Here is a 25,265-nt window from a genome sequence, read left to right on the forward strand (position 1 = left end):
CACCATCAACCGTACTGCCACCTCAAGATGCTCCACGTGCTCCATGGTGGTATTCCCGATCCCTCTCTGAAATCCCACATTCAGTGCCTCCTGTACCGCTGCTGGTCTTTAGACACTGACCCTTCGTGTATTCACTCACTCACACGACAGACTCAGTGAGTACACTCTGCCAGGCTCCCAGATATGGTGTGGGCACAATCTCTGCATTCCCTGAGCCTAGAATCTGTTAAGAGGGACAAAAGATTATCTAATAATCACCTAACGCACCCAAACTGCACCTTGGAACCCTGGGACAGGGGAAATTAGGCTCACCTCACGTTCCCTGTGCATCCCTGAAAGGTGGGATTAATGTGAAACTTGGTTTTACTCTTCACCACCTGCCACATGGGCCACGTAACCTGCTGTGCAGTGTCCAGGGGATGTGTGAGGTATAGTGCAGTGGCCAGCACACCGTGGGCCCTCCCAGTGCAGCCCATGGAGCGCCTTGGAACTGAACACAAACGCAGGAAGAGCTACAGATAGCACTGCTCCATCTACCTGGCATCCCTAAGAATGAAGTTTCTCTACTTATCCTTTCCACATTATTGCCACTTACCTCTTCCAATGTCAAGGCTGTATGCTCATTTGGCCATTTTTACATCTTTTTTCCTTGCTAGAGCATAAAGCTCTAACTTTCAGGAAGCCACAACACACCTGCAGTGCACTAACACACCGGCTGGATTCTTCTGGGGCTATCAGGTAATACTCCTGCCCAGGATGTTTCCCTCTTTAAAGATCCCCAGTGCCCTCAGCCTCACCACCTTCTGATGTAGCCAAGAAGGAGCCTATGGCCTATGAAAAAAAGGCCAAGTTTTGTAGCAGGCTTTCCTGGACTTACCTGCCATTCTTCACGCACAAAGAATGTTCCACTAAGAGGCCGGGTGCGGCCAGGTGCAGTGGTTCACGCATGAAATCCCAACACTTTGGATCACTTGAGGTCAGGAGTTCGAGACCAGCCTGGCTAATAACATGGTGAAACCCTGTCTCTATTAAAAATACAAAAATTAGCTGGATGTGGTGGTGCGCATCTGTAATCTCAGCTACTTGGGAGGCTGAGGCAGGAGAATTGCTTGAACCTGGGAGGTGGAAGTTGCAGTGAGCTGAGATCGCACCACTACATTCCAGCCTAGGCAAGAGAGACTCTGTCTCAAAAAAAAAAAAAAAAAAAAAAAAAAGAAAAAAAGAATGTTCCACTAAGAGGTTCCCTGTACAGTCTATGTCGCTGATGCAAAGCACTCAAGTTACTCAGACAACTTAAGCCCCTAATCATTCTTTATAAAACTGAACTCCATTTGGAAATTCAGTTAAAACAGACACGAATTAAATGTCCAAACTTTGTCAGGGTAGGGGGAGATACACCATGAAGCAGAGCAGTAGCTGCTACAGCTGATCCGTCAGCAGCACAACAGTGAGCCGAGGGGCCACCCAACGCAGGCCAGAAACACAGTGCTTGTGGAAGGCGAAACTTGTGTATGGGGAGGGCCAGCTGCGGGGCTTGAGTCCACCTGGTTTCAGTATACCTGCGGGGTCCTGGAACCAGTTTCCCGAGGATACCAACACACTTAGATTTCTACTAAACAAGCAATGCTAGAATTTATTCAGGTAGCTCACGCCTGTAATCCCATCACTTTGAGAGGCTGAGGTGGGGGAATCACCTGAGGTCAGGAGTTCAAGACCAGCTTGGACAACACGGTGAAACTCCATCTCTACTAAAAATACATAAAGTAGCCAGGCCTGGTGGCATGTGCCTATAATCCCAGCTACTCGGGAGACTGAGGCAGGAATCCCTTGAACTAGGGAGACGGAGGTTGCAGTGAGCTGAGATCGCGCCACTGCGCTCCAGCCTGGGTGACAGAGTGAGACTTTGTCTCAAAAAAAAAAAAAAAAAAAAGAGAGAGAATTTATCCAGACCTGCAGACATCTCTACAAAGTTGCTGGTGGCACCACTGTACCTTGCGGGCATTGTGTGGGGGCTGGAGACTCAGCCTCCCATGAGGCACGGCCACAAGCCCTCAAGCAAAAGGCTTTCTTCAGAAGCCAAGTGACACTGGCGCAGCGACATTCTCCTTGCTATCAAGGAGCAAAGTTGTTCACATGTAACACATCACCCACGACCCTCTGATACTTAAGTCAGGGTCAATCAAGGCCACTATTCTCTCTACAACCTTCAGATTCTGCTCCTTGCTGTTCCCCATCCCACCACAGTCTGTCAAAAGAGGTGAAAATCTCCAAAGGGCCCTCAAGTGAACAAAGGGCCTGCTCCACACACACTCACTGGGCACCTGATGGGCTATTCGATGAGTGGCAGTTCAAAGGAGGGAGATCTTGACGCCATATAATGAAAGGAGGTTTTTTTGGGTTTGTTTTTTTGAGACAGAGTCTTGCTCTGTTGCCCAGGCTGCAGTGCACCGGTGCGATCTTGGCTCACTACAACCTGTGCCTCCCGGGTTCATCAAATGATTCTCCTGCCTCAGCCTCCCGCCTCAGGATACTGAGTAGCTGGGACTACAGGTACATGCCGCCACATCCAGCTGATTATTTGTATTTTAGTAGAGACGGGGTTTCACTGTGTTGCTCAGGCTGGTCTTGAACCTGAGCTCAGGCAATCCGCCTGCCTCAGCCTCCCAAAGTGCAAGGATTACAGGCGTGAGCCACTGAGCCCGGCCGAAAGGAGGTGTTTTAAACAATCTGAGGCACCTACAGATGGAACATGTTGCCAGGTGAAGCAGTGGGTGCTACACTCATGGAGATGTCTGGCAGCAGCTGGGGCCATGGCTGACACAGCTGGGGCAGTGCATGCATTAGGCTGGCTCTGGGGCCGACCCTGTGCACTTGCTTCAACAGTCCCTGGGGCACTCTGGGTTGGAAAACCCATGGTCTCTCTCAGAGAATGACTCAAAACCTCTGACCAGCACTGGCCCAGACACCTGGTCTTTCAAGGCATCCAGAGCAGTGCATCTCGGATTTTAATGTGCACACCAATCACCTGGGAATTTTGTAAAAATGCAGGTTTTAATATAAGAGGTCTGAAACAGGGCAATTTCTTTACTGCTTACAAGCAACCTGGGAGAGCCTCTATGGCTTGCCTGAGGCCTACACTTTGAGCAGCCAGAACTTCACAAGTGAGGCAACATGAGCCCCAAGAAGGGAATCCGTTGGTCACGAGTCCTCTATGCCACAGTCCTCTATGCCACTCTGTGCACTGAATTTACTGGAGGTCAGATGCCAGGACTGACATAGGTACATAACTTGGAAAGTCCTAATTATTCAACAAAAATTGAAAAATGTTATAAGGGATGGTTAATTCGAGATCAGTGATTATAGAATCTTTATTCAAGGAAAAATTAAATGAGGCTAGGCACAATGGCTCACGCCTGTAATCCCAGGACTTTTGGGAGGCCGAGGTGGGAAGATCACTTGAGCTCAGGAGTTCGAGACAAGCCTGGGCAACATGGTGTCACCATCTCTACAAAAAATACAAAAATTAGCCAGGTGTGGTGGCAGATGCCTGCAGTCCCAGGTATTCAGGAGGCTGAAGTGGAATGACTGCTTGAGCCCAAGAGGTTGAGGCTGCCATGAGACGTGGCTACGCCACTACAAGCCAGTCTGGGTGACAGAGCAAGACTCTGTCTCAAAACAAACCAATCAACCAAACAAAACTCAACATAGGCCAAAAAGGTAATCAATGGTCTGGGCTTCATTTCAAAGAACCTCAGATTAGCTCCACAGGTGATTCTGGAAGGTTCTCTCAGTAGAGACATTAATCACAGAAGTTAGAGAATGCAGCATGTAAGACCAGCGCTGGTCTGTGGGGAACACTGCCTAAAAAGCAGAGTCCTGGGGCCCCTAAGGCGGTCTCCATAGAGCAAGCACAGGTGGGTCTTGGCAGAGTCCCTGAGGCTTCCAGGAGCTCACCACAGTCCACCTTTCGGTTCACCTTGTTTGCACAGGAACTCCAGTCCAGTCAAATGCATGTCCTCACAAGCTGTGCACTGTGCAGACACTGTCCCCACTGTCTGAAATGTTCTTCCTTCGTTATTTTGTTTGCACTGGGCTCCACGAAGTCTCACGTTCCTCTATAAAGTAGTCAGGTGCACTCCAATTCTCCTCAAAAAGAATGTTGATTGCACTGACTTGTCTCTACCTCAGTCCTTTGAGGGAGGTCACCCTTACATTATTTTTAACATATATATCGTCTTCAAAACCCAACCTTAAGCCAAAGTAGGGTCAGATTCACATTTTCCTCTCTGGGTTCTTAACTCAAGAGTTCACACACCATAAGCATAATTTGCTTTGGGAGAAGAGAAAAAAACAACAAAATGTACAGAAAGGATACTGCTGAAACCCTGTCAATCATACTTTTGTAAAAAACTACCAAAACCCTGCAGCAAGTTAATCTAAATCTTCCTTGTGACTTTATAAAATCATCCTGGTAATATCTTACATTATGACTAGTAGAAAACCTGTGGTTTACCACTTGAGAGAGCAGGCGCACAATCAATTTTCACAACACTCCGGCAGTTATAAGGATGGTTAAAAAAAAAAAAACCACATGCACTTCTTTTTTCTTTTAAAACAAAAACCACATAAGCGTTTCTTAAAAAGAGAAATCACAAAAGTTTACAACTGTCATGGTAGTATGTACTAAAAACAAAAGATCCCCAAAAAGCCACACCCTCAAATTAAAAGTTAAGAATAAAATTCTAGCTCATTATTCATGGAATATTGTATAACTACAAACTTGACAACAAATATTTTGGCACTTAAAGAGCCTATTACTGAAATGTGCCCTAAAACACAAGAAATTTAGCCATCACAATATACTAAAGAAAAAAGTTTTACAGTAACGTGGGAGGAAAAACAGACTCTATTCCATTAGAACAACTGTCCCAAATATCTGGTTCTAGAAGACCCAGGATTCCAGAATGTCACTTTATATAAGAGATGTCCAAGAAAATTGTTTATTAATTCAAATTTTAGTCAATCAAAGAATAATTTAATTGACTTTTAGGTAAGTGGTTTTTTTTTTTTTTTTTTTTTTGGAGACGGAGTTTTGCCCTTGTTGCCCAGGCCGGAGTGCACTGGCGAGATCTCGACTCACCACAACCTCCGCCTCCCAGGTTCAAGCGATTCTCCTGCCTCAGCCTCCCCAGTAGCTGGAATTACAGGCATGCGCCACCATGCCTGGCTAATTTTGTGTTTTTAGTAGAGACTGGTCTCGAACTCCCGACCTCAGGTGATCTGCCCGCCTCGCACCTGGTCAGGAAACTGGTTTTTAAAGGAAACTCGTTGTGGTTCTTCTGTAGGGAGGCAGATAACAGGCCCCATTACCCTGGCATTTCTCTTCTCTGTGACAGGGACACCCTGCTTTACATGAAGCAGGGTCAGCGTCAGCTTGCTGCCTACTCCCTTGTCGCCAGAGGGAGGTGGGCTGGACTCAGTAAAAGGAAAACCACGGGGGCTGTCACTGGCACGCCACTCCACAGTACTCTTAGGAACAAAGCACTTTTTCTGTCTTTACGTGGGCCACTCGGAAACAACCAGAAAGAAAAGTAGCACATATTCTCTAGGCAGCTGCGGGGTCTTGAGGAAGGATGATCAAGAGGAATGAGAGGAATGAACACAGAAAACACAAGACAGGGGAGGGTGGCAAGATGGCACAGACGAGATGGAGGAAGATGAGGAAGACTGTGCTGTGCTGGAAGGGTCGTTAAGGGAGCACCTCCAGCCAGAGGGGACAGGAGATTGAAGGGCACTTCCTAGCTGTCCAAAACTGAAGGACACACCCAAAGACCACGGTTTTACCTCTAAAATGACAGGAAGAGGGTTGAAAAACGGGAGGGAGGTTCATCCTTCTTACTGCCTGAAGCCTACAAATAGCAGGGAGCCTCAGAGCCCCAGGCAGGCCTCCCAACCAGCAGGGACTGCTGCATAACCAGTCTTGCCAAGGGCTACAGACAACCTAGACAATGGCAAAACAACGGGGATGACCAGGATGCAGCAGCCCTAGGCAGAGGCTCTCACTGCCAAGCAGAGTGAATGGTCAGTTATACAAAGAGGTCTGGAGACCATAGATCCACGCAGAGGGAAACCTTCAAAAATGTTCGTGTGGGATTTTATTCTGACCCAGCCTGACTGATGGAGCCTTCAAAATTTACTTCAGGATAAGGGCTTTCCAGTTCCAAAAGAAGTGACCCCTCTCTCCCCCTCCCCAAGACGTCACCGCCATTATAGCGACATGGAATTTAAATTCTCACATATGGAGTAACTGTCAGGAAATACCATGTCTTCATGTTGGCTCAGTGAACAAAGTGACTCTGCTGTTCCATGCTGCTTCAAGTGCGTGTATGCAGGGGGCAGGGAGAGGGAGAGGCAGTGAGTGAGTCTGGGTCCAACATCATCACAGCAGTTCCTGACACAGAGAGCCTGCCTGCCCTCTGAGCTTGGCTGTACCTTGGGCCACTGTCCGCCCTACCTCACCCTGCACTCCGTGGCTCATAACCCCTGCCCACTCCCTACCTACTCTCTGAATTTTCTTTAGAAACAACTTCTATTCTCATCTCCAAGCTTCTCTGCCCCCGTGCTCACTTACTTTGTTGGTTTCGCTTGTCACTGGCATTTTTCAAAGGGAGGCAAACAGGACAGTCATGTCGTGTGCAGTTCTTCCAATGAGAGATGATTTGTCGTGAAGATGCACAATGGGCAACTATGACCAGAAAAACAACGAGATGTTATTTTTCTATCCAAATCGTCACACTTTCAATTATACCTAAATTATAATGCCAGATTCCATAAGAAAATGGTAACAAGTGTAACCATAACACAGTATAGGCAGTCCTCAACTTACAAACAGGCTGTTTTCCAAAAAGTTTGTAAGTTGACTGTTGAGAAATCCAAACAAAACTTCCCCTAGAAGCAATGTTATGAAGGATGGGTGATTAAGGGCAGCTCACAAAACAAAACAAAAACTATTCAACCTGGAATACCAAACAACTGCAACGAAAGGTAGAACAAGTAATAGTTCTGTGATGTAACTATTTAAAATAAAAACGTTCAATTATGTTTCAAGATGAAACCACCTAAACACTACAGTGAAGAAATACAGATAGAGAAGCACATGAGAAGCCTGCAGAGATTCTGAAAGGGACTCTGGGCACCTGGTGAACAAGTACTCGAGAGGGTAACTGACCCTGGTTATTCCGGCTTCATCTTCTAAAGGTCTAACCTTACCCTTCTCTGCTTCTGTTACGACAGGATTACTCTGGGGACTCACAAATGTCACAACGGGAGACAGGGAGACCAGGGGGAGATTCCCCCAAGGTTTATGAGCATAAGAAGAGAAGGAAAGAGAATAAAGATTAAAGGAAAGTACAGCTGTTAATAGGAAACACTTCCTTTGGTAGAAATGAGGTGTCTGCAGTAAAAGGGGAGACAGAGGGCACGTGAAGTGCCTAGTTCACCACCTCCCCTGGGATGATACAGTGCATAGTTCCCCATGTCATTGCCAGTCACCCAGGACAACTTCACTGCCATCTGGACTTGCCTCAAGACACAGGACAGAGGAGCAAGGCCGCAGGCCACCAAGACAGATGCTAGGGTGCAGAAAGGGCATGTGCCTGCACGTGCGTGTGCTATGTTCATTGCCCAAAAGAAAACCACGATCTAGACATTCACAACAAAGACAGTGCTCAAGAAGTGACCAACATCTTCCATGACAGAGGAAGGAAGAACAAAATACGGGGCACAGCTTCAAACAGCAGAAGTTCACAGAGTATCAGAAAACCAAATCGCCTTTCTCTTCAGTAGATAAGACTTCCTGGAGCACCTGACTGTCACTGTGTGGGGAACGTGAGCGCAATATGTTTTGCCACACCAAATGGAAGGTAGTACTCAGGCTGCCGGAGCCTTATGAACCAGAGAGCTGCTGTAAGAACAATAAAGACAAATTCTTCCTGAACTCTGCCACTAGGAGTTCCAAAAACAGCACTTACCTTGGCAGGCTTTCCCAGCCTGACAATGCGTCATGTGATTCAAAACGTTTTTCATGGTTCGACAATGTGGGAGCGAGCAGGCCCGAACCTCTCCGTTTGCTTGCTCTCGTCTCTGACACTTATGAGCATGAAGCAGTAGAACCAGCTGCTGCTGTATCAGTTTGCGTTTTTCAGGATCTGCAGTGGGGCCCGTTGCAATTCCTTGTGTGGGTACAATTCCCACTGATGTTTGCATCTGAGACTAAAATAAAGCAAAATAATAAAAATACTTTAACCTCTCAGAGTTCCAACTCATATTCATTAATTATTTCTCAAACAAAAGCAAAAGTTGATGGATAATACTGACCACAGAGAGAAGAAGGCTGGTGTAGTTCTCTAATCCACTGATGACTTTAAGAAGATTCAGAACCACAGAAATCAAACCCAACTCAGCAGCAAGGCTGATTCAAGTTCACTTGTATACAATTATCATCCAAGCAAGACAATGGCTGGCTCTTCACTGTAGCAACCAAAACCCAACTCACTCTATGATGTACACAACTACAGGAAAAGTTGTGTATTATATCAGCTGGACCATATGAAACTGCTGCTTCTGTATGTCCCAAATGGCCAAACACCAGCAATTTCATAGGGTTCAACATAATTAAAAAGATTGCCAAGGCCCGGCCAGTGCGTTGGCTCACGCCTGTAAGCCCAGCACTTTGGGAGGCCGAGGCGAGTGGATCATGAGGTCAGGAGATCGAGACCATCCTGGCTAACACAGTGAAACCCCGTCTCTACTAAAAAATAGAAAAAATTAGCCGGGTGTGGTGGCAGGCGCCTGTAGTCTCAGCTACTCCAGAGGCTGAGGCAGAAGAATGGTGTGAACCTGGGAGGCGGAGCTTCCAGTGAGCTGCGATCGCTCCGCCACTGCACTCCAGCCTGGGCGAGAGAGACTCCGTTTCAAAAAAAAAAAAAGATTGCCAAGGCCTGACCAATTGCAATGTACTGCAAACATCTGATGTAGCAGAAAGAATCAGAGCTACCTTTTGGATTTCATTATCACATGACTAGAAGGGCAATGCCTGCAGCTTGATTTCACAGCGAACACTACCTCTCCTAAAGACTAATGACACTTAGCCTTAATACAACCACCCAGTACAATGGGAAATGCATTCCTGTCCTATGCTTTGTTTCTCATTAAAATTTCCACTCAGACAGCTGATAATTTTTAAAGATTTGGTGATCTGCTAAAAATACAGAAAGAGTTTGCTTTCAGTTGCCTGAAATAACAAGCCAAACCAAACAAACCGTTTAACAGCAAGGAAAATGGAAAAGGGGACCCGTAGAGTCTTATTCTTCATAAACTATAAGCATTCTTCAGATAAACTTAATAAAAAAGACTTAGGCAATAAGAGAAGTGTTCCTAATGTGCAACAGTATCAACCACAGTTCCAAGATTTCCAATTTTCTCTAGTACTCTGATATTTCCAGCTTGCTTCCACAACCCTCATTACCTCCCCTAAAGTATGCCACTCTGATTTTTTAAAAAATATATGCATCAAAACTGTACATTCACGAAGAGAGGAAACTATAAAAATAATTTTTAATGAATCAAAGCTCATTTTTAAAAGGTTATAGAGTGTTCTGTTTCGGTTTTACTGTTATGAGAACTAGAAAATAAGTGTGTAGAAAAGCTGGGTGGCTGGGCTTGGTAGTAAAATTCTTGGAAGTTTCAGAAGGACGCAAAGCAATTCTGAGAAGGACCCAAAGCAAAATCAGCATCCTAGCTGAGAAGCAGAACACCATGAATGCAGGGCTCAACTCCTAAAAGAAAATAGCCTCTTTCCCTTACATTTATTTTTTCTTGATTATGAAAGTATATATATACACTGCAGGAATTTTGGAAAGCTAGAGAACTACTACAGAAATAATTAACAACAATTAAAATCCCATTATCCTGGAGTCCACTATTAAAGTGTTGACAGGTTTTTTCCCCCTTCCTTTTTCTATATAAATGCTTATGTATGAACCATAATCAATAGAGCCTCGTATCTCCCCTGCAACACACACGTTTTGCTTAGTGTTTTTCCATGTTCTGCCCCATACCACTAAACTGTCTCAGACAGTGGCTGGGACGACTTGGAACGAACAGCATGTTACTCTACAACTTTACACTCATTGAACTAGTTCTTGTTATGGGGCATAAACTGGAATCCCTGGCCCCCTCCTTTATTTTTTATAATTGTAAATAAAGCTTCAGTAAGCAAACAGCCCTTAAACTGCCCCTGCAAGCATGCAATACTGGCGTTAAGTCCACTGCTCAACTGGCTTATTCCTGTGGATTGGAAGGTCCATCCAGAAATCAACAGGAATGGAGACACAGAAGAATGGGAGAAACACAAAATGAGCCTCATTTAGGTCTCTTTCTTTTACATTTATGAAAATTTCAAACATACAGAAAAATGGAAAGGAAGGATATCATCATTAAACCTAAGAAAAAGAACAATCCTTCTTGGGTATCAGCTAATACTGAGTCATATCCCAATTTCTCTAGTTGTCCAAAACACATCTTTTATAGCTGGTTTGCACAAATCAGGACTCCATGAAGGCCTACATCCTGTATTTGGTTGTTCTTAAGGTTCTTAATCTATTATGTCTTCCATTCTTTTACTCCTGACACTATCTTTGTTGAAGAGACTACATAGTTGTCCTCGCACTGTTTCTTAAAGTACGGAAATATCACCAAAAAAATTACATAAAAATGGCCGGGCGCGGTGGCTCAAGCCTGTAATCCCAGCACTTTGGGAGGCCGAGACGGGCGGATCACAAGGTCAGGAGATCGAGACCACAGTGAAACCCCGTCTCTACTAAAAATACAAAAAATTAGCCGGGCGCGGTGGCGGGCGCCTGTAGTCCTAGCTACTCAGGAGGCTGAGGCAGGAGAATGGCGTGAACCCAGGAGGCGGAGCTTGCAGTGAGCCGAGATCGCGCCACTGCACTCCAGCCTGGGCAACAGCGTGAGACTCCGTCTCAAAAAAAAAAAAAAAAAAAAAAAAAAAAAAAAAAAAAAAAAAAAAAAAAAACATAAAAATTAGGCAAAAATTTTAACTCTACCAATAAATTATAAGCAGGCTGTTCTTAATTCACCAAAAATTAACACGCTGCTTTTCATTTGGTATTTAAAGATTCTTTTTTTTTACATTTCAGAGACAAGGTATTGCTATGTTGCCCAGGCTGGCTTCCAGGGCTCAAGTGATCTTCCCACTTCAGCCTCCCATGTAGCTGGGATCACAGATGTGTGGTGGCACCCAGCTGGCTTGTATTTATTTATTTATTTATTTTTTGAGACAGGAGTCTCACTCTGCTGCGTAGGCTGGAGTGCAGTGGCACCATCTCAGCTCACTGCAACCTCTGCCTCCCGGATTCAAGCGATTCTCCCGCCTCAGCTTCCCAAGTAGCTGGGATTACAGGTGCCCACCTCACCTGCCTACTTTTTGTATTTTTAGTAGAGATGGGGTTTCACCATGTTGGCCAAGCTGGTGTCGAACTCCTGACTTCAAGTGACCGGCACGCCTCAGCCTCCCAAAGGCCTGGGATTACAGGCGTGAGCCACCATGCGAGGCCTGGCATGTATTTTTAATAGTGTCTTTTGCACTACACCTGACCATATGTCAAAACAATATGGTTGGAAACTATATGGCAAATTTAAAACTTGGTCTGTTATTTGTCTACCTCTGGATGGAGGACAAATGTACAGTTTAATGAGCTCTACATATTGTTTACAACATGCATCTCAAAAGCCATTCTGAGGGTGAAGCTGAGTCAACGGTGGAATGGAAAATGTCTTATGACCCTGTGTCTGGCCCTCCCCATGGAATTCTGTATATTTGTCTGGGACTAGCTTAGTTTTGCAAAGTAGTTACAAATACAGGGGCACACTTCCTTTCCTCCTCTTGCAGACTGGTGTTCAATGAGCCATGAGAGTTAGATGTGAACTGTAGGTGGCCCCCAAATCTGTCAGAAGCATCCTTCAGACTTCCCCAACCTCCCTGCCCAGTTCCCACTGGCAAGCAGGCACTAAGGATGGAGGGAGAGTACTTCAGAACCCCCCTTTAAAGCACAGAACAAAGCCATCGTTGTGGAAGCTGCCCCAAAAGTAATCTACATTTTGTGTGATTTTGTTTTTCTAAGAGCCAAGAAAATTTTGAAAAACAGTAAAAATAAAGGGGCACTCTATGTTGCCAGATACTGAAACATACTACAAAGCTAATTTCTTTACATAAGTCCAGAAACAGACATATGTATACATCACATTAGCATACAGAAGTCCCCGCTTATCCTCAGGGGACAGGTTCCAAGAACCCCAAAGGGTGCATGAAACTTCAGATAGTACTGAATCCTATATATACTGTATTACGTCCTATACACACACACCTAGGCTAAAGTTTAATTTATAAATTAGGTATAGTAAGATTAACAGTAACTAATAATGAAATAGAACCATTATAACAATACACTATAATAAAAGCTACATGAATGTGGTCTCTCTCTCTCTCTGAACACCTTACTGTACTACACTCACTTATTTTGGGATTGCTGGTAAGAGAAACCCCAGAATGTGAAACCCCTGATAAGAGAGGACGACTGTCTCCTAAAGGTGGTGCTTTATATTCAAGAGTGGTGAGGCATCTTTGGATCCTTATCTTCTATTAAAACAAAACAAAACAAAACAAAAAAACACTTCATATGGACTAAACTGAATAAAAATGGATTAAAATGGAGAGAAAAATTTAAAATACTTTTAGGACGCGAGGATGAGAAAGCCTTCTTAACGTAAACACATAATAAAGTTTAAAAAGTGAAAAACTGAGAGCAAATTTGTTGGTTTTCTTTTGTGCAAATGCTCTCAATAAAGAAAGGACACTATCCCACTAAAAAGCTGGGCAAAGAAAATGCAAGATACCTCACAAAATACAAAGAAACAACAAATACAAAAATGTTCTACACCTTGGTGCCGAGGCAACACAAGGGAGAGAGGATCGTTTCTCAATGAAGAGGAGTACAAGCACTGGACAGCCCAGGCAGAAGGATGCAGGCAGACTCCTCTGTACCTCCTACTCAAAAATGAACTCAAGGTGGAGCAAAGACTTCAATGTAAGAGTGACAATCATACCATTCATAGAAGAAAACCAGGAATAAATCTTCACGACCTTGGATTAGGCAGTTTCTTAATATGTCACCAAAAGCACAAGTGATAAAAGAAAAATAAACCTATTTCATAAAAAATTAGAAAGTTTTATGCTTCAAAGGATACCATTACAAAATAATGAACTGTGAAAATGGAAAGTGAAAGAGAAAATATTTGCAAATCACAGGTCTGATAAAGCACTTGCTTCTAGAACATATTTTAAAAACTCTTACGACTCAGTTAATAAAAAGACAAATAGCCCAATTAAAAAATAAGTGAAAGCTCTGAATATATATTTATCCAAAGAAGATACATGAATGGCCAATAAGCACATGAAAAGATGGTGAACCTTATTAGCCATTAGGGAAATGCAAGTTAAGACCACAGTGAGATACCACTTCACACCCACCACATGGCTATAATAAAAAGCCAAATGCTAACCAATAGCAACAGGGTGGCCAGGACGTGGAGAACTTGGAATCCTCATACAGTGGTGTGGGATGTAGAAGTCTGGCAATTCCTCAAAAGGTCAAACATAAAATTACCATATGACCCCTGCAATTCCTATTTTAGGTATATAACCAAAAGAACTGAAAATGCATGTTCACACAAAAACTGTAAAAAATGTTCACAACAGCCTTTTACAAATAGCCAAAAAATGGATACAATTCAAATGCCCATCAAGTGATGAAGGGAAAAACAAACATAGTATATATCCGAAATGGAATATTATTCAACCATAAAAAGGGAAGTAACCACACATACTACAATGCAAACTTTGAAAACATGCTTCGTCAAAGAAGCCAGTCACAAAAGACCACATATTGTGTGATTCAATTTCTAGGAAATGCCCAGAAGAGATACAGCCATGGGGGTAGACAGCCTCTTAAAGGTTGGCTGGAGATGGGGGTTCAGGGGAAATGGGGAATAACTGCTAATGGTACTGGGTTTCTTTTTGGAGTGGAGAAAATGTTTCAGAATTGACTGTGGTGATGGTTACACAATACACTACCACTGAACTGCACACTTTAAAGCAAGGACTATATGGTACATGAATTATATCTTAAAAAGCTGTTTTTAAAAAGTTCTTACTAATCATTAAAGAAATAGAAATAAAAGAATGAGGCATTTTTAATCTATCAATATGGCCAAGATTTTAAAACTGCTAATTGGTATTGATGAAGATATAAAGAAATGGCAATTCTCAAGTACTCTGGAAATCCAGTATAATTTTGGAAAGCAACATGTATCAAAGAGAAAAATATGCATTTCTTTAGACAGTAATTCCACTTCTCATTATTTATTATTAAGGAAGTAATTGGACAAGTATGTTAAAATATATGTGCAAAGATAATGCATCACATTTTGATTCAATATTAAAAACTGGAAAAAATTATAAATGCCTATTAAAGGTGGACTAATTAAACATCCTATGGCTACAGACCTACAATGAAGTAAGAGGCAGCCATGAAAAATAAGGCAGACCTCAAATAACCCCTGTCAAAGCCATGTGGAGCAGGGGAATGGGCCAACCAAGCCCTGCCTGAATTCGTGGGAGAGAACATCCAATGACTGTTATTTAAGGCAACAAGTTAGTAACAACAATAAGGTAGACCTTTATGCTTCAACAAAAAGCTTTTTAAGTGACTACTATTTGTATATCAAAAAGCATTCCATTCTGGGGGAAAATTCCTGAGAAAACAAAATCAGAAGAATCAGTAAGAAAATGATGAGGAATTAAATATAAAAAATTAAACTGTAAAAGTATTGGAATGTAATTAAGGGGAGTGCTTTGTTATGCAAAGACAGGAAAGGCTTTCGTCACAGAACATAAAGCAGTGTTCCTCACTATTACCAGTAACAATTCTTTTTATTTTTGGAGACAGGGTCTCACCGTTACCCAGGCTGAAGTAAAGTAGTGCAATCACGGCTCACACAGCCTCACCCTCCTGGGCTCAAGCGATCCTCTCACCTCAGCCTCCTGAGTAGCTGAGATCCCAGAAGTGTGTATCACAACGCCCAGCTAAGTTTTAAAAGTTTTTGTAGAGACAGAGTCTTGCCATGTTGTTTGAGCTGGTCTTGAACTCCTGGGCAGAAGCAATTCTCTCGCCTTGGCCTCCCAAAGTGCTGGGATTATAGCTATGAGCCATTGTGCCCAGCCTTCCAGTAAAAATTCTCAAAATACAGATCCTCCCATTTTCCCCTAAGAGACAAGGCTGCTTTTTTTTTTTTTTTAATTTAGACTTTTCCCAATTTTTCTAAAACTAACATATATGTACCTTTACAATGAGAATAAAGACATTTAAGAAGCCAGGAGTGGTGGTACACCTGTAGTCCCAGCTACTCAGGAGGCGAAGGTGGGAGAACTGCTGGAGACCAGGAGATCAAGGCTATAGTGTCCCATGATTGTGCCTGTGAATTGCCACTGTACCCCAGCCTGGGCAACAAAGCAAGACCCTGTTGCTAAAAAAAGACAAAACCAAAACCAAAACCATTGAGAAAAGAGAGAAAAAAGAACAAAAGCTCCAGGGGCGATTCCAACGCAGGAGAAGACTGTATATAACACTAAATAGGTGTGAGAGGCTAGATTACATAAAGACTGGCATTGTTTCTACAACTAAAACCACTAGGAACAAGTGTAAAGGCCATTGATGAACCAGGAAAAATTAAATCTGAAAGACACAAGACAAAACAAATCATGATGGAGCTATTATTTCTTCTTCTCCCAGTCCACCTTTATTCCTCACTCTGTGCCAGGCTCTGTGTTCAGGGTCCGAGGTACAGCAGCTCACTGAAGACACACAACTCCCCGAGGGAGGAGTGCTCTGGGAACTAGCCACACATGACAGGTGATGTAACTGAGGCCCCAAGGAAAGGGCCTTTCCTGGGTGATGAGCCAGCCACTTAGCAGCAGAGCCGCAATCCTGCAGCTCTCTGTGTTCCTCCTCCACAGAGGGCTGACCACCTTGCTTTATAAAGTGTTCTAAGATAATGTGACAGGAAAACTGGTGAAGAACAGGACCGAAGCAACTCAAATAAATGCCTATGTCTCTAAACATAAGCACTTCAAATCTTACTCGTGAGAGAAATGCTCATCAAAATAAGATGACATCATTTTCTCCTATTAAAGGGTAAGGTGGGCTGGGTACAGTGGCTCACGCCTGGAATCTCAGCACTTTAGGAGACTGAGGTGGGCAGATCACCTGAGGTCAGCAGTTTGAGACCAGCCTAACTAACATGGTGAAACCTCATTTCTACCAAAAATACAAAAAATTAGCCGGGTGCGGTGGCACGCACCTGTAATCCCAGCTACTCGGGAGGCTGAGGCAAAAGAATAGCTAGAACCCAGGAAGCAGAGGTGTCAGTGAGCAGAGATTGCGCCATTGCACTCCAGCTTGCGCAACAAGTGCAACACTCTCTCTAAAAAAAAAAACAAAAGGACGGGGTGACAGTCCCTAGCCTTGGGAAGATGGTGTGATGCTGGTAACTGGGTACATGGCTTTTGTTGGAAGGCACTATAATGCTATCTGTCAAAAGCCTTAAAATATATGCAATGTATGTTTCTGGAGCAAGGATCATTTCACATGCAATTTGTAATGTGGAAGGAGGAGGTGGGTATGGTGTGAGAGCCATACTAGTTTAAACCTTAGTCTCCCCTTCGTGTTATTATTTTGAGCCACTGAGTAACGGCAGGTAAACACAAAGCTCACTGAGCCCACTCACCCCACTTATCATCTGCACTAGGTTTAGCCACAGGCTCTTTGCATGTGTTGCTTATTACGTAATTGGCAGCCTCAACCACTGTGTATACTCCACTGTCAAACTACCTGTTTTTTCCTCCCCCGAGATGGAGTCTCGCTCTGTCCCCCAGGCTGGAGTGCAGTGGCGCAATCTCGGCTCAGTGCAGGCTCCGCCTCCCCGGTTCACACCATTCTCCTGCCTCAGACTCCCGAGTAGCTGGGACTATAGGCGCCCACCACCTCACCCAGCTAATTTTTTGTATTTTTAGTACAGACGGGGTTTCACCATGTTAGCCAGGACGGTCTCGATCTCCTGACCTCGTGATCCACCCGCCTCCGCCTCCCAAAGTGCTAGGATTACAGGTGTGAGCCACAGTGCCCAGCCGTCAAACTACCTTTAAAAACAAACTCTTTACATTTACTCTGGTATTACTTAAATTTTTTTTATTATTTTTATTTTTTTTTTGTGATGGAGTCTCGCTCTGTCGCCCAGGCTGGAGTGCAATGGCATGATCTCGGCTCACTGCAACCTCTGCCTCTGTGATTCAAGCAATTCTCCTGTCTCACCCTCCCAAGTAGCTGGGCTTACAGACGTGTGCCACCACACCTGACTACTTTTTTTATTTTTAGTAGAGATGGGACTTCACTGTGTTAACCAGACTGGTCTCGAACTCCTGACTTCAAGTGATCTGCCCGCCTCGGCCTCCCAAAGTGCTGGGATTACAGGAGTGAGCCACAACGCCCAGCCCATTCCTTAATTTTCAAAAGAGTCTAACATGCATTTTTACTATGATTGTTATTGCTACATAGGTTTTGGGTAATTTAGCCCCAATGCCATTTTTCCTATAGTGCCTATATTCTATGCTAAGAACATAACAGAGATGTGCATACAGAATGTGAATAATAACATTTATCCTCACATTCCTCACAGAAAAATAAGTCATTTTTTACTGTGTGTCCAAGAGTAGGTTATCATGTCTTCAAAGGACCCTGTGTTCCAAACAGTGAGAGACTGACCAAGAAAGAACAAGGAAGGACAGTGTCGCCCCTCTGTGCCACCAGTGCCCCGATCCACACCGGGCTGGGATTCCCGCTGCTCATGCCTAACCTTCCACATCCCAACAGGGTCCAAACCCATGCTCCTTAGATGCTCCCCCACCCACCTGGAAACCCGTCTCCTCCACAACCTCCACCGAGAATCAGAAAACGACACCAAAGCGAACATCAGGCAGAACGAAGGCTGGCTCTGCAATAACCGCTTGCTCAGGTTCCCTCATAAGGACCTACAACAGTTGGGTATGCAAAGCTGTGGCGCCATAAAACAAAGAAAATGTTCATTAACTGTACACAGCTGCCAACCTGGGAAGAAGTGATAATCACCTCTCAGGTGATAAACTGGTAAGAAACACAACGTAGCTATTTTCATAGACGAAACGTTTCTTGTGTTTTCTTCTTTTTGCTTTGTGTTTATTGATTTAAGATCTAAATACAGGCCGGGCACGGTGGCTCACGCTTATAATTCCAGCACTTTGGGAGGCTGAGGTGGGTGGATCACGAGGTCAGGAGTTCAAGACCAGCCTAGCCAACATGGTGAAACCTTGTCTCCACTAAAAATACAAAAATTAGCCAGGTGCAGTGGCGGGTGCCTGTAATCCCAACTACTCAGAAGGCTGAGGCAGAAGAATAGCTTGAACCTGGGAGGCGGAGGTTGCAGTGAGCAAAGACAGCGCCACTGCAGTCTAGCCTGGGTGACAGATAGAGACTCTGTCTCAACAACAACAACACGAAACGAAACGAAACAAAACATCTAAATTCAATAGGGGAATAATCCAGAAGGATTTATAAGTAATCTTAAAGCTGTGATTTAAAGTAGAAAGCAAATGGCCAACGGAAGCAGGAGAGCCCGAGCCCAAGGCCAAGGCTCGGCGTAAGAAATGTGGCCAAGCGTGGCGGACCTGCCACTCCCTCCCCACTTTCTTTCTGGACCCACAGCTACAGACTTCGGAACCCAGCAGTCTACCTAGAAGGGGTGGGAGTTAGTTGTTACAGCACAAAGAAACCCTATAAAGTGGCCGGGAGAGGTGGCTCACACCTGTGATGCTAGCACTTTGGGAGGTCCAGGTGGGTGGATCTCCTGAGCTCAGGAGTTTGAGACCAGCCTCAGCAACACGGCAAAACCTGTCTCTACCAAAAAATACAAAATATTTGCTGTGTATGGTGGCACATGCCTGTGGTCCAAGCTACTCGGGAGGCTGAGGTGGGAAGATCGCTTGAGCCTGGGAGGAAGAGGTTGCAGTGAGCTGAGACTACACCACTGCACTCCAACTGGGGTGACAGTGAGACCCCATCTCAAAAAAAATACCCGACCAACCAAAGAAACAACAAAAAAGACAACCTGCAAGGTAGAGGGCACTGGATCTATTCCTATGGTCAAAGGGACAGGTGGACCAGACTAGGAGCCGAACGACCAAGTTCAACAGAATTACCAATTTACTAAAAACATAAAGTTTTTAGAATACTCTTCTTCAATACTGTTGATATATATATATTCTTCAAGAATACTTATGACATTGATAGGTTCTAAGGATTAGAGGAAAAAAGGAACACAAACAAAAATTTACACAATAATTTTTTGGTAACTTGGCAAATTAGTTACTGGACAGACTGTCTTTTTGGTGACTTGAACCTCAGGGCCATCTCCAAAGGTTGTGGAAAAGGTAAAAGGAAGTTAGGGTGATTTGGGCTGTGTAGAGACTGATGTAGTTCACACCACTCCAGAGGAAGTGAAGTATTATATTCGCATTACTGCCAGCTACGACTCACCTCACCCAGACCCATGACCTGTGCTGTTTACTGAGTTGTTGCTTCTTGCAGGACTATTGCAGTGTATTTACTTGATTCTTCTAGAAGTCACTTAATTTCTCAGAAATCCCTGCTATCCTTATTATACTTCCAGCAGGCAGGCAGAGGCTGCAATGCTGGTTGTTAGTAAGTATGCAGTACATCTTGTGTAGACAAAAAACAAAACAAAAAAACCTTCTGGGTGAGCCTCCACTTTACATGAGTATCTCTGAGATGATTTATGCTTACACCTAGGAGGTTTTGCTGAAGAAAGGGTTATGCTAGGCCGGGCGCGGTGGCTCAAGCCTGTAATCCCAGCACTTTGGGAGGCCGAGACAGGCGGATCACGAGGTCAGGAGATCGAGCCCATCCTGGCTAACACGGTGAAATGCCGTCTCTACTAAAAATACAAAAAAACTAGCCGGGCGAGGTGGCGGGCGCCTGTAGTCCCAGCTACTCGGGAGGCTGAGGCAGGAGAATGGCGGGAACCCGGGAGGCGGAGCTTGCAGTGAGCCGAGATCCAGCCACTGCACTCCAGCCTGGGCGACAGAGCGAGACTCCGTCTCAAAAAAAAAAAAAAAAAGAAAGGGTTATGCTAATCAGACTCTAGAAAAGATACTGCTGGTTAATGGGAAACCTATACTGGAAAGAAAGTTAAACGACCTTGACTGAGCACCTGTAATATGTGGGGCTGCCCCGATACCAAAGGACTCGCTACTTTTTCTCAATTTCTAGTTTCTTGTTATTTGCAACACATCACATATCATTATTTTGTGCTTAAATTATGTTTCCCAGCTGATTCTTACTGCCAAAACCAATGGGGATAAGTTTGAACGGAACATTTATACTTAGTGGCATTTGAAGGCCCTGCATACATGTTTTCTCAGCGATCTTCAAGACACAGATGGAGGCAATACATGGAAACTCTTAAGAATACACAAACACTTAAATCACTAATAATTATGGACAACGGCTTACTTCCAAACCTTCCCCACGTTTTCCAATTCAGTTAGTGAAACACAATTCGTAATCATGGTGTAATTTTTCTAGACACTGTTATGGTGAAGAGATGACAAGAGTATTCACCTGCCGTCTCCACAGAACTCTATATGGACTCTCTTTAGTCCTAGGCTAGAGGGAGGTATTAGACAAGCAGTGATTTTACAATTTCTACTTGTGCAGTGAAAGGAGCTTGTGTATAATGTTAGGGAACACAGGCATCCGTGCAAGGAAACCAAAACTGAGAGGAGCTCATCAAAGATGACAACAAAGACAGAGACTCCGGCGTTCATGAAGCTTAATCCTGTGCAGTCAGTTTAAGTCTTGCTCCCTCAATGATCACAATCTAGACACGGGACAGAAAACTATGAAAATTTGACAAACAAGGTTGGGGGGTGAAGGAAGATTAGTGAAGTCTTCTGAAGTACTAACGTGGACATGAAGACCAACAAAGTAAGTCCACTCTACAGTGGGACAGCTGGTCACGACGCCAATGGCTCACGGTGTCAGTGGACAGTGGCTTTCATGGTCTTTATTCCAGATCAGAATCAGTGGAGCAGCTCATGTAAAACCACGAGTTCCAGCAAAACACCAAGAACCACAAGCCCATGTGTTCAGGAATTATCTGAGTTATATCACAGGGAATTAGGTGGTATTAATTGGGAAACTGAGAAAGAATAAAGCTGAAGTTTCACAAGAGTGACTACCAAACACAGATTCTGCACCTTTGTCCTAAGAGATTGTGAATCGGGAGGACTGGGTGAGGCCCAGGAACTGCAAGTCACTCAGATGCAGGTGGGGCCATGGACAGGTGCTGAGACACAGCAATGGAATGAACCCCTGGACACAGGGGGGCCTGGAGGGCATCCCAGCACATGGCTTGCCACTCAGGAGCTACCAGTGTCACTGCCGCAGCTGTGATATTCTGGCAGGACACAGAAGACCCCTCTCCCATCCTCCTGTCGACACAGTCTTCCAGTCACACCACCCTTCCGTTCAGAGATGTAGATCAGCAGCTGCTGTGGGCCCTGTCCACAACCTCAACTCCAAAATTCTGACACTCCATCACAACAAATAGTAATATCACTCTCATGAGCAATTTTAAATAAGCAGCACTCCTGATGAATCTCCTGCATCTCAACTTTAAGAATGGTGAAGTTAAAACAAAATTTAAAAAAAGGACGATGAAGTTTCCATAATGCAGTTCTTAAAAAAAAAAAAAAAAAAATCACATTAAAAATAACTCTTGCAGGAGACCACGTGGGAGAACCTGAAGATGAGGCCCCTCTGGTCACTGAATGTTCTCAGTCCAAGACGTGTCCCACTTCTACACGGCGTTTTGTGAAAAATGTCAGAAAGCCCAATCCAAAGCTTAAGCAAGACGTCACCAAGAATCAGGTGGGTTCCGCTTCCAGAAGGGCCGCCCTTGAACTTCTCCTCACTCAACTAAAGTGGCTTCTACTTCCTGCATCACAACCTACCCTGTAAGCCGATGGCCCACCTTCCCTCCAAGGCCTCCTGAACTGGTTCCTGCTCAGCTCCCAACTTCCACTCACGCCGTGTTCCCTTCCCTCATGGTGGCCTTTCTGGACTTCTACCAGTTCCTACGCAAGCCAGGGCTCTCCCAGTACCATGGGGTCTCTATGGCTTCTCAACTTTCCATTCTTGCCTTTAAATCTCCTTCTTCAATGTGGCCTTCTCTGATGGCTCCATCTAAAGAGGTCCCTGTGTCAATCTGAACCGCTGACTGCTACTCAGACCTCTTGGAGCAGTTTGTAATGATATGTTTTCCATGGCCACTACACCCTCCATTTCATGAAAGTGGAGTGAGCTCTGGGCACTCCCAGTTGCCTTCTGGGGAGCCAACTCCAGCACCTGAGCCCACAAAAGGCTTTCAACACATGTGACAAATTAATTGAATGATCATATCCTTCCCTTCCTCAATGCTACCCAGTGATGTTGAACTCCTATAGAAATTAGGAGGGGAGAGGAATAAGAGCTCCCTGGCCCAAGACCACGTGGCTGAATCACCCCAGGAAAGAGCTGCAGAGGGCACCAGGTGACTGGGCACCGGAGTCCTGACTGGGATTGTTTGGGACACCAAATTTAGTTGGGTACCCCTCAAAGCATGACAATAAATGCAAATATGTTCGACACCTCATATTTTTATTTTTTCACTAAATAGATCTAGATTTCTCTGTAAGTGTTTACCCTCAGTGTGCAAAAGTCTGTGGGTTTTGAGGCCAGATATAATTTTGAAAATTCAAAAAGACTACAACATGCATCTGAGGAACTGCAGACAAACTGTAAGCACGGGCTGGTGAAGCATTCCTGACAGGCTCAGGGCTACAAAAACATGACCTCAGAACATAAGTGAGGAGTTTTACGCTTTGCAAACAGGAAGCTACATAGCTTTGAATAACCCAAACCCCTCAGAGTCTCAACTTGCTCAGTTGTAAAATGGGATGATGTCTCTCAAGAGACTATTGCAGGAATAGGGTAAAAATTACCTAGAAAGATGTCGGGGAGACCATGTGTGCTGGTACCCCACTTTCCCACCAGTCCCCTCTAGTTCCTACCACTATGTGGAGCACTGAAGGCTGTTCCTGGGTCAGGCTGCCTCACAAAGGCACATGTGGGCACAGCCCCATCTGATCTGTGCCCTCCAGGGTCAGTGGTGTCAGTTTACCCCCAAGAGGCATCTATGGATCTGTCTCAAAGTCCACAGGGGTTCTTGTGAGACAGTGGCCACCAGGCAAGCAATGCAGTTTCCATGGATGAAAATGCTTTCTCAGTTTACCTTGAGAAGACCAGAGAGAGAGGCAGAAACAGAAGAGAGGGAGAGAGAAAGACAGGGGGTGGGGAGAGAAGGGGAAAGGGAGGGATGAAAGAAGGGAAAGGCGGGGCAGAGGGGAGAAAGACAGGCAGAGATGAAGAGAAGTGGTTCTACTTCTGTCAGATGTCTCGAAGACAGGCAAAAGGATGAGATGCTGTTGCTACTGCTTCTCCTAACCACTCTCCAGAGCAGTTTTTAACTGGGGGAGACTATGCCCTGGGGAACATATGTCGGTGCCTAGAGCCATTTTTGATTGTCATGACTTAGGGGAGAAGGTCATAAGCACCCAATGGGTAGGGACAGGGATGCTGCCCAACATCCTCTGGGGCACAACCGGTTCACAGCAGAGAACTGCCATCAGTGCAGAGGCAGAGGGGGGCCTGCCCCGGGCCAAAGGGCTCCAGCCCTCCTGCAGGTGAAGGGAATGAGTAGCCTCTTCGCATTCCCGGCCGAACCTGCCCTTGACAAGCATATCACATCTGCCAAGTTCAGCCCTCTGGAGCAGTAGTGGAGGCAGCAGAGGGGCCCAGAGCACAGATTCTGTCACTAAGTTGTGGATAAAGGAGAGGGCATGGGGAAGTGAGGCTGGAGAATATTTTAAAAGAGAAAAGCGACGAAAATGTTAGGTCAGGGTTTCCCTGACTGTAAAACACAGGAAGTCTTGCGAAAAGCAAATGCTTTCACTATGAAGCCAAATGTGCTCCTGGTTACTGAGCAGGCACAATCGATGACAGCCAACCCCACAGTCCACACTGCTGTCCTTTCAGTGAAGACTGGAAAAGTAAGCGCAGGAGAGAACAGGATTTGTGTGGAGACAGAGCCCAGCATTATGCAGGTCAGTACTGTTCCCTGAACTTGAGGGGCTGACCTAGGGTCCTCTGGGCTCTGCTTCGGGTTCTGGACCTGTACTATCAGGAACAGGGCAATCCTGGTAAAAAAAGTTATTAGAAAGAAAGAAGCATATCAAGGAAAGTTACAAGGGGATTGTCAGAAGAAATAAAGAAGTCCTAAGAACTTCAGGTTGTTTTCATAGTTTTGAGAGCAAGTTTTGTTACTTATTTTCTTGCTCTGTCACCCAGGCTAGAGTGCAGAGGTACGATCTCGGCTCACTACAACCTCCGCCTCCCGGGTTCAAGCAATTCTCCCACCTCAGCCTCCTGAGTAACTGGGATTACAGGTGTCCGCCACCACACCCGGCTAATTTTTGTATTTTTAGTAGAGACGAGGTTTCATCATCTTGGCCAGCCTGGTCTCGAACTCCTGACCTCGTGATCCACCCACCTCAGCTTCCCAAAGTGCTGGGATTACAGGTGTGAGCCACCATGCCCAGCCTCAACCACCTTTTTAAATGGAGGTACCACACAGCAGGGAGCACCTGTACCATACAGCACCTGACAGGACACCCCATTATTCCCATTTCCTGATTTTATCAAACAAGAAGAGAAAGAGATCTGGCTCTCTCTGCTTCCCAATAGCCTCAAAACTTCTAAGCACTGTAAGCAATGTTAATTACTTAGTTTTTTTTTTTTTTTTTTTGAGACGGAGTCTCGCTCTGTCGCCAAGGCTGGAGTGCAGTGGCCGGATCTCAGCTCACTGCAAGCTCCGCCTCCCGGGTTCACGCCATTCTCCTGCCTCAGCCTCCCGAGTAG

The 25,265-nt window shown here is 44.9% G+C and overlaps 1 protein-coding gene across 1 annotated transcript in view; it reads right to left on the reverse strand.

Annotated features, from left to right (window-relative positions):
- Nucleotides 1-25,265, reverse strand: part of CREBB (CREB binding protein) — a 158,632-nt gene that overhangs the window by 64,940 nt on the left and 68,427 nt on the right. The window contains 2 exon segments of the mRNA XM_011717621.2: nt 6,632-6,745; nt 8,031-8,271. Of these exon segments, the coding sequence (XP_011715923.2) occupies nt 6,632-6,745; nt 8,031-8,271 (355 nt within the window).

The sequence above is a fragment of the Macaca nemestrina genome, chromosome 18 (assembly GCF_043159975.1).
Source record: "Macaca nemestrina isolate mMacNem1 chromosome 18, mMacNem.hap1, whole genome shotgun sequence".
NCBI classification, from domain to species: Eukaryota; Metazoa; Chordata; class Mammalia; order Primates; family Cercopithecidae; genus Macaca; species Macaca nemestrina.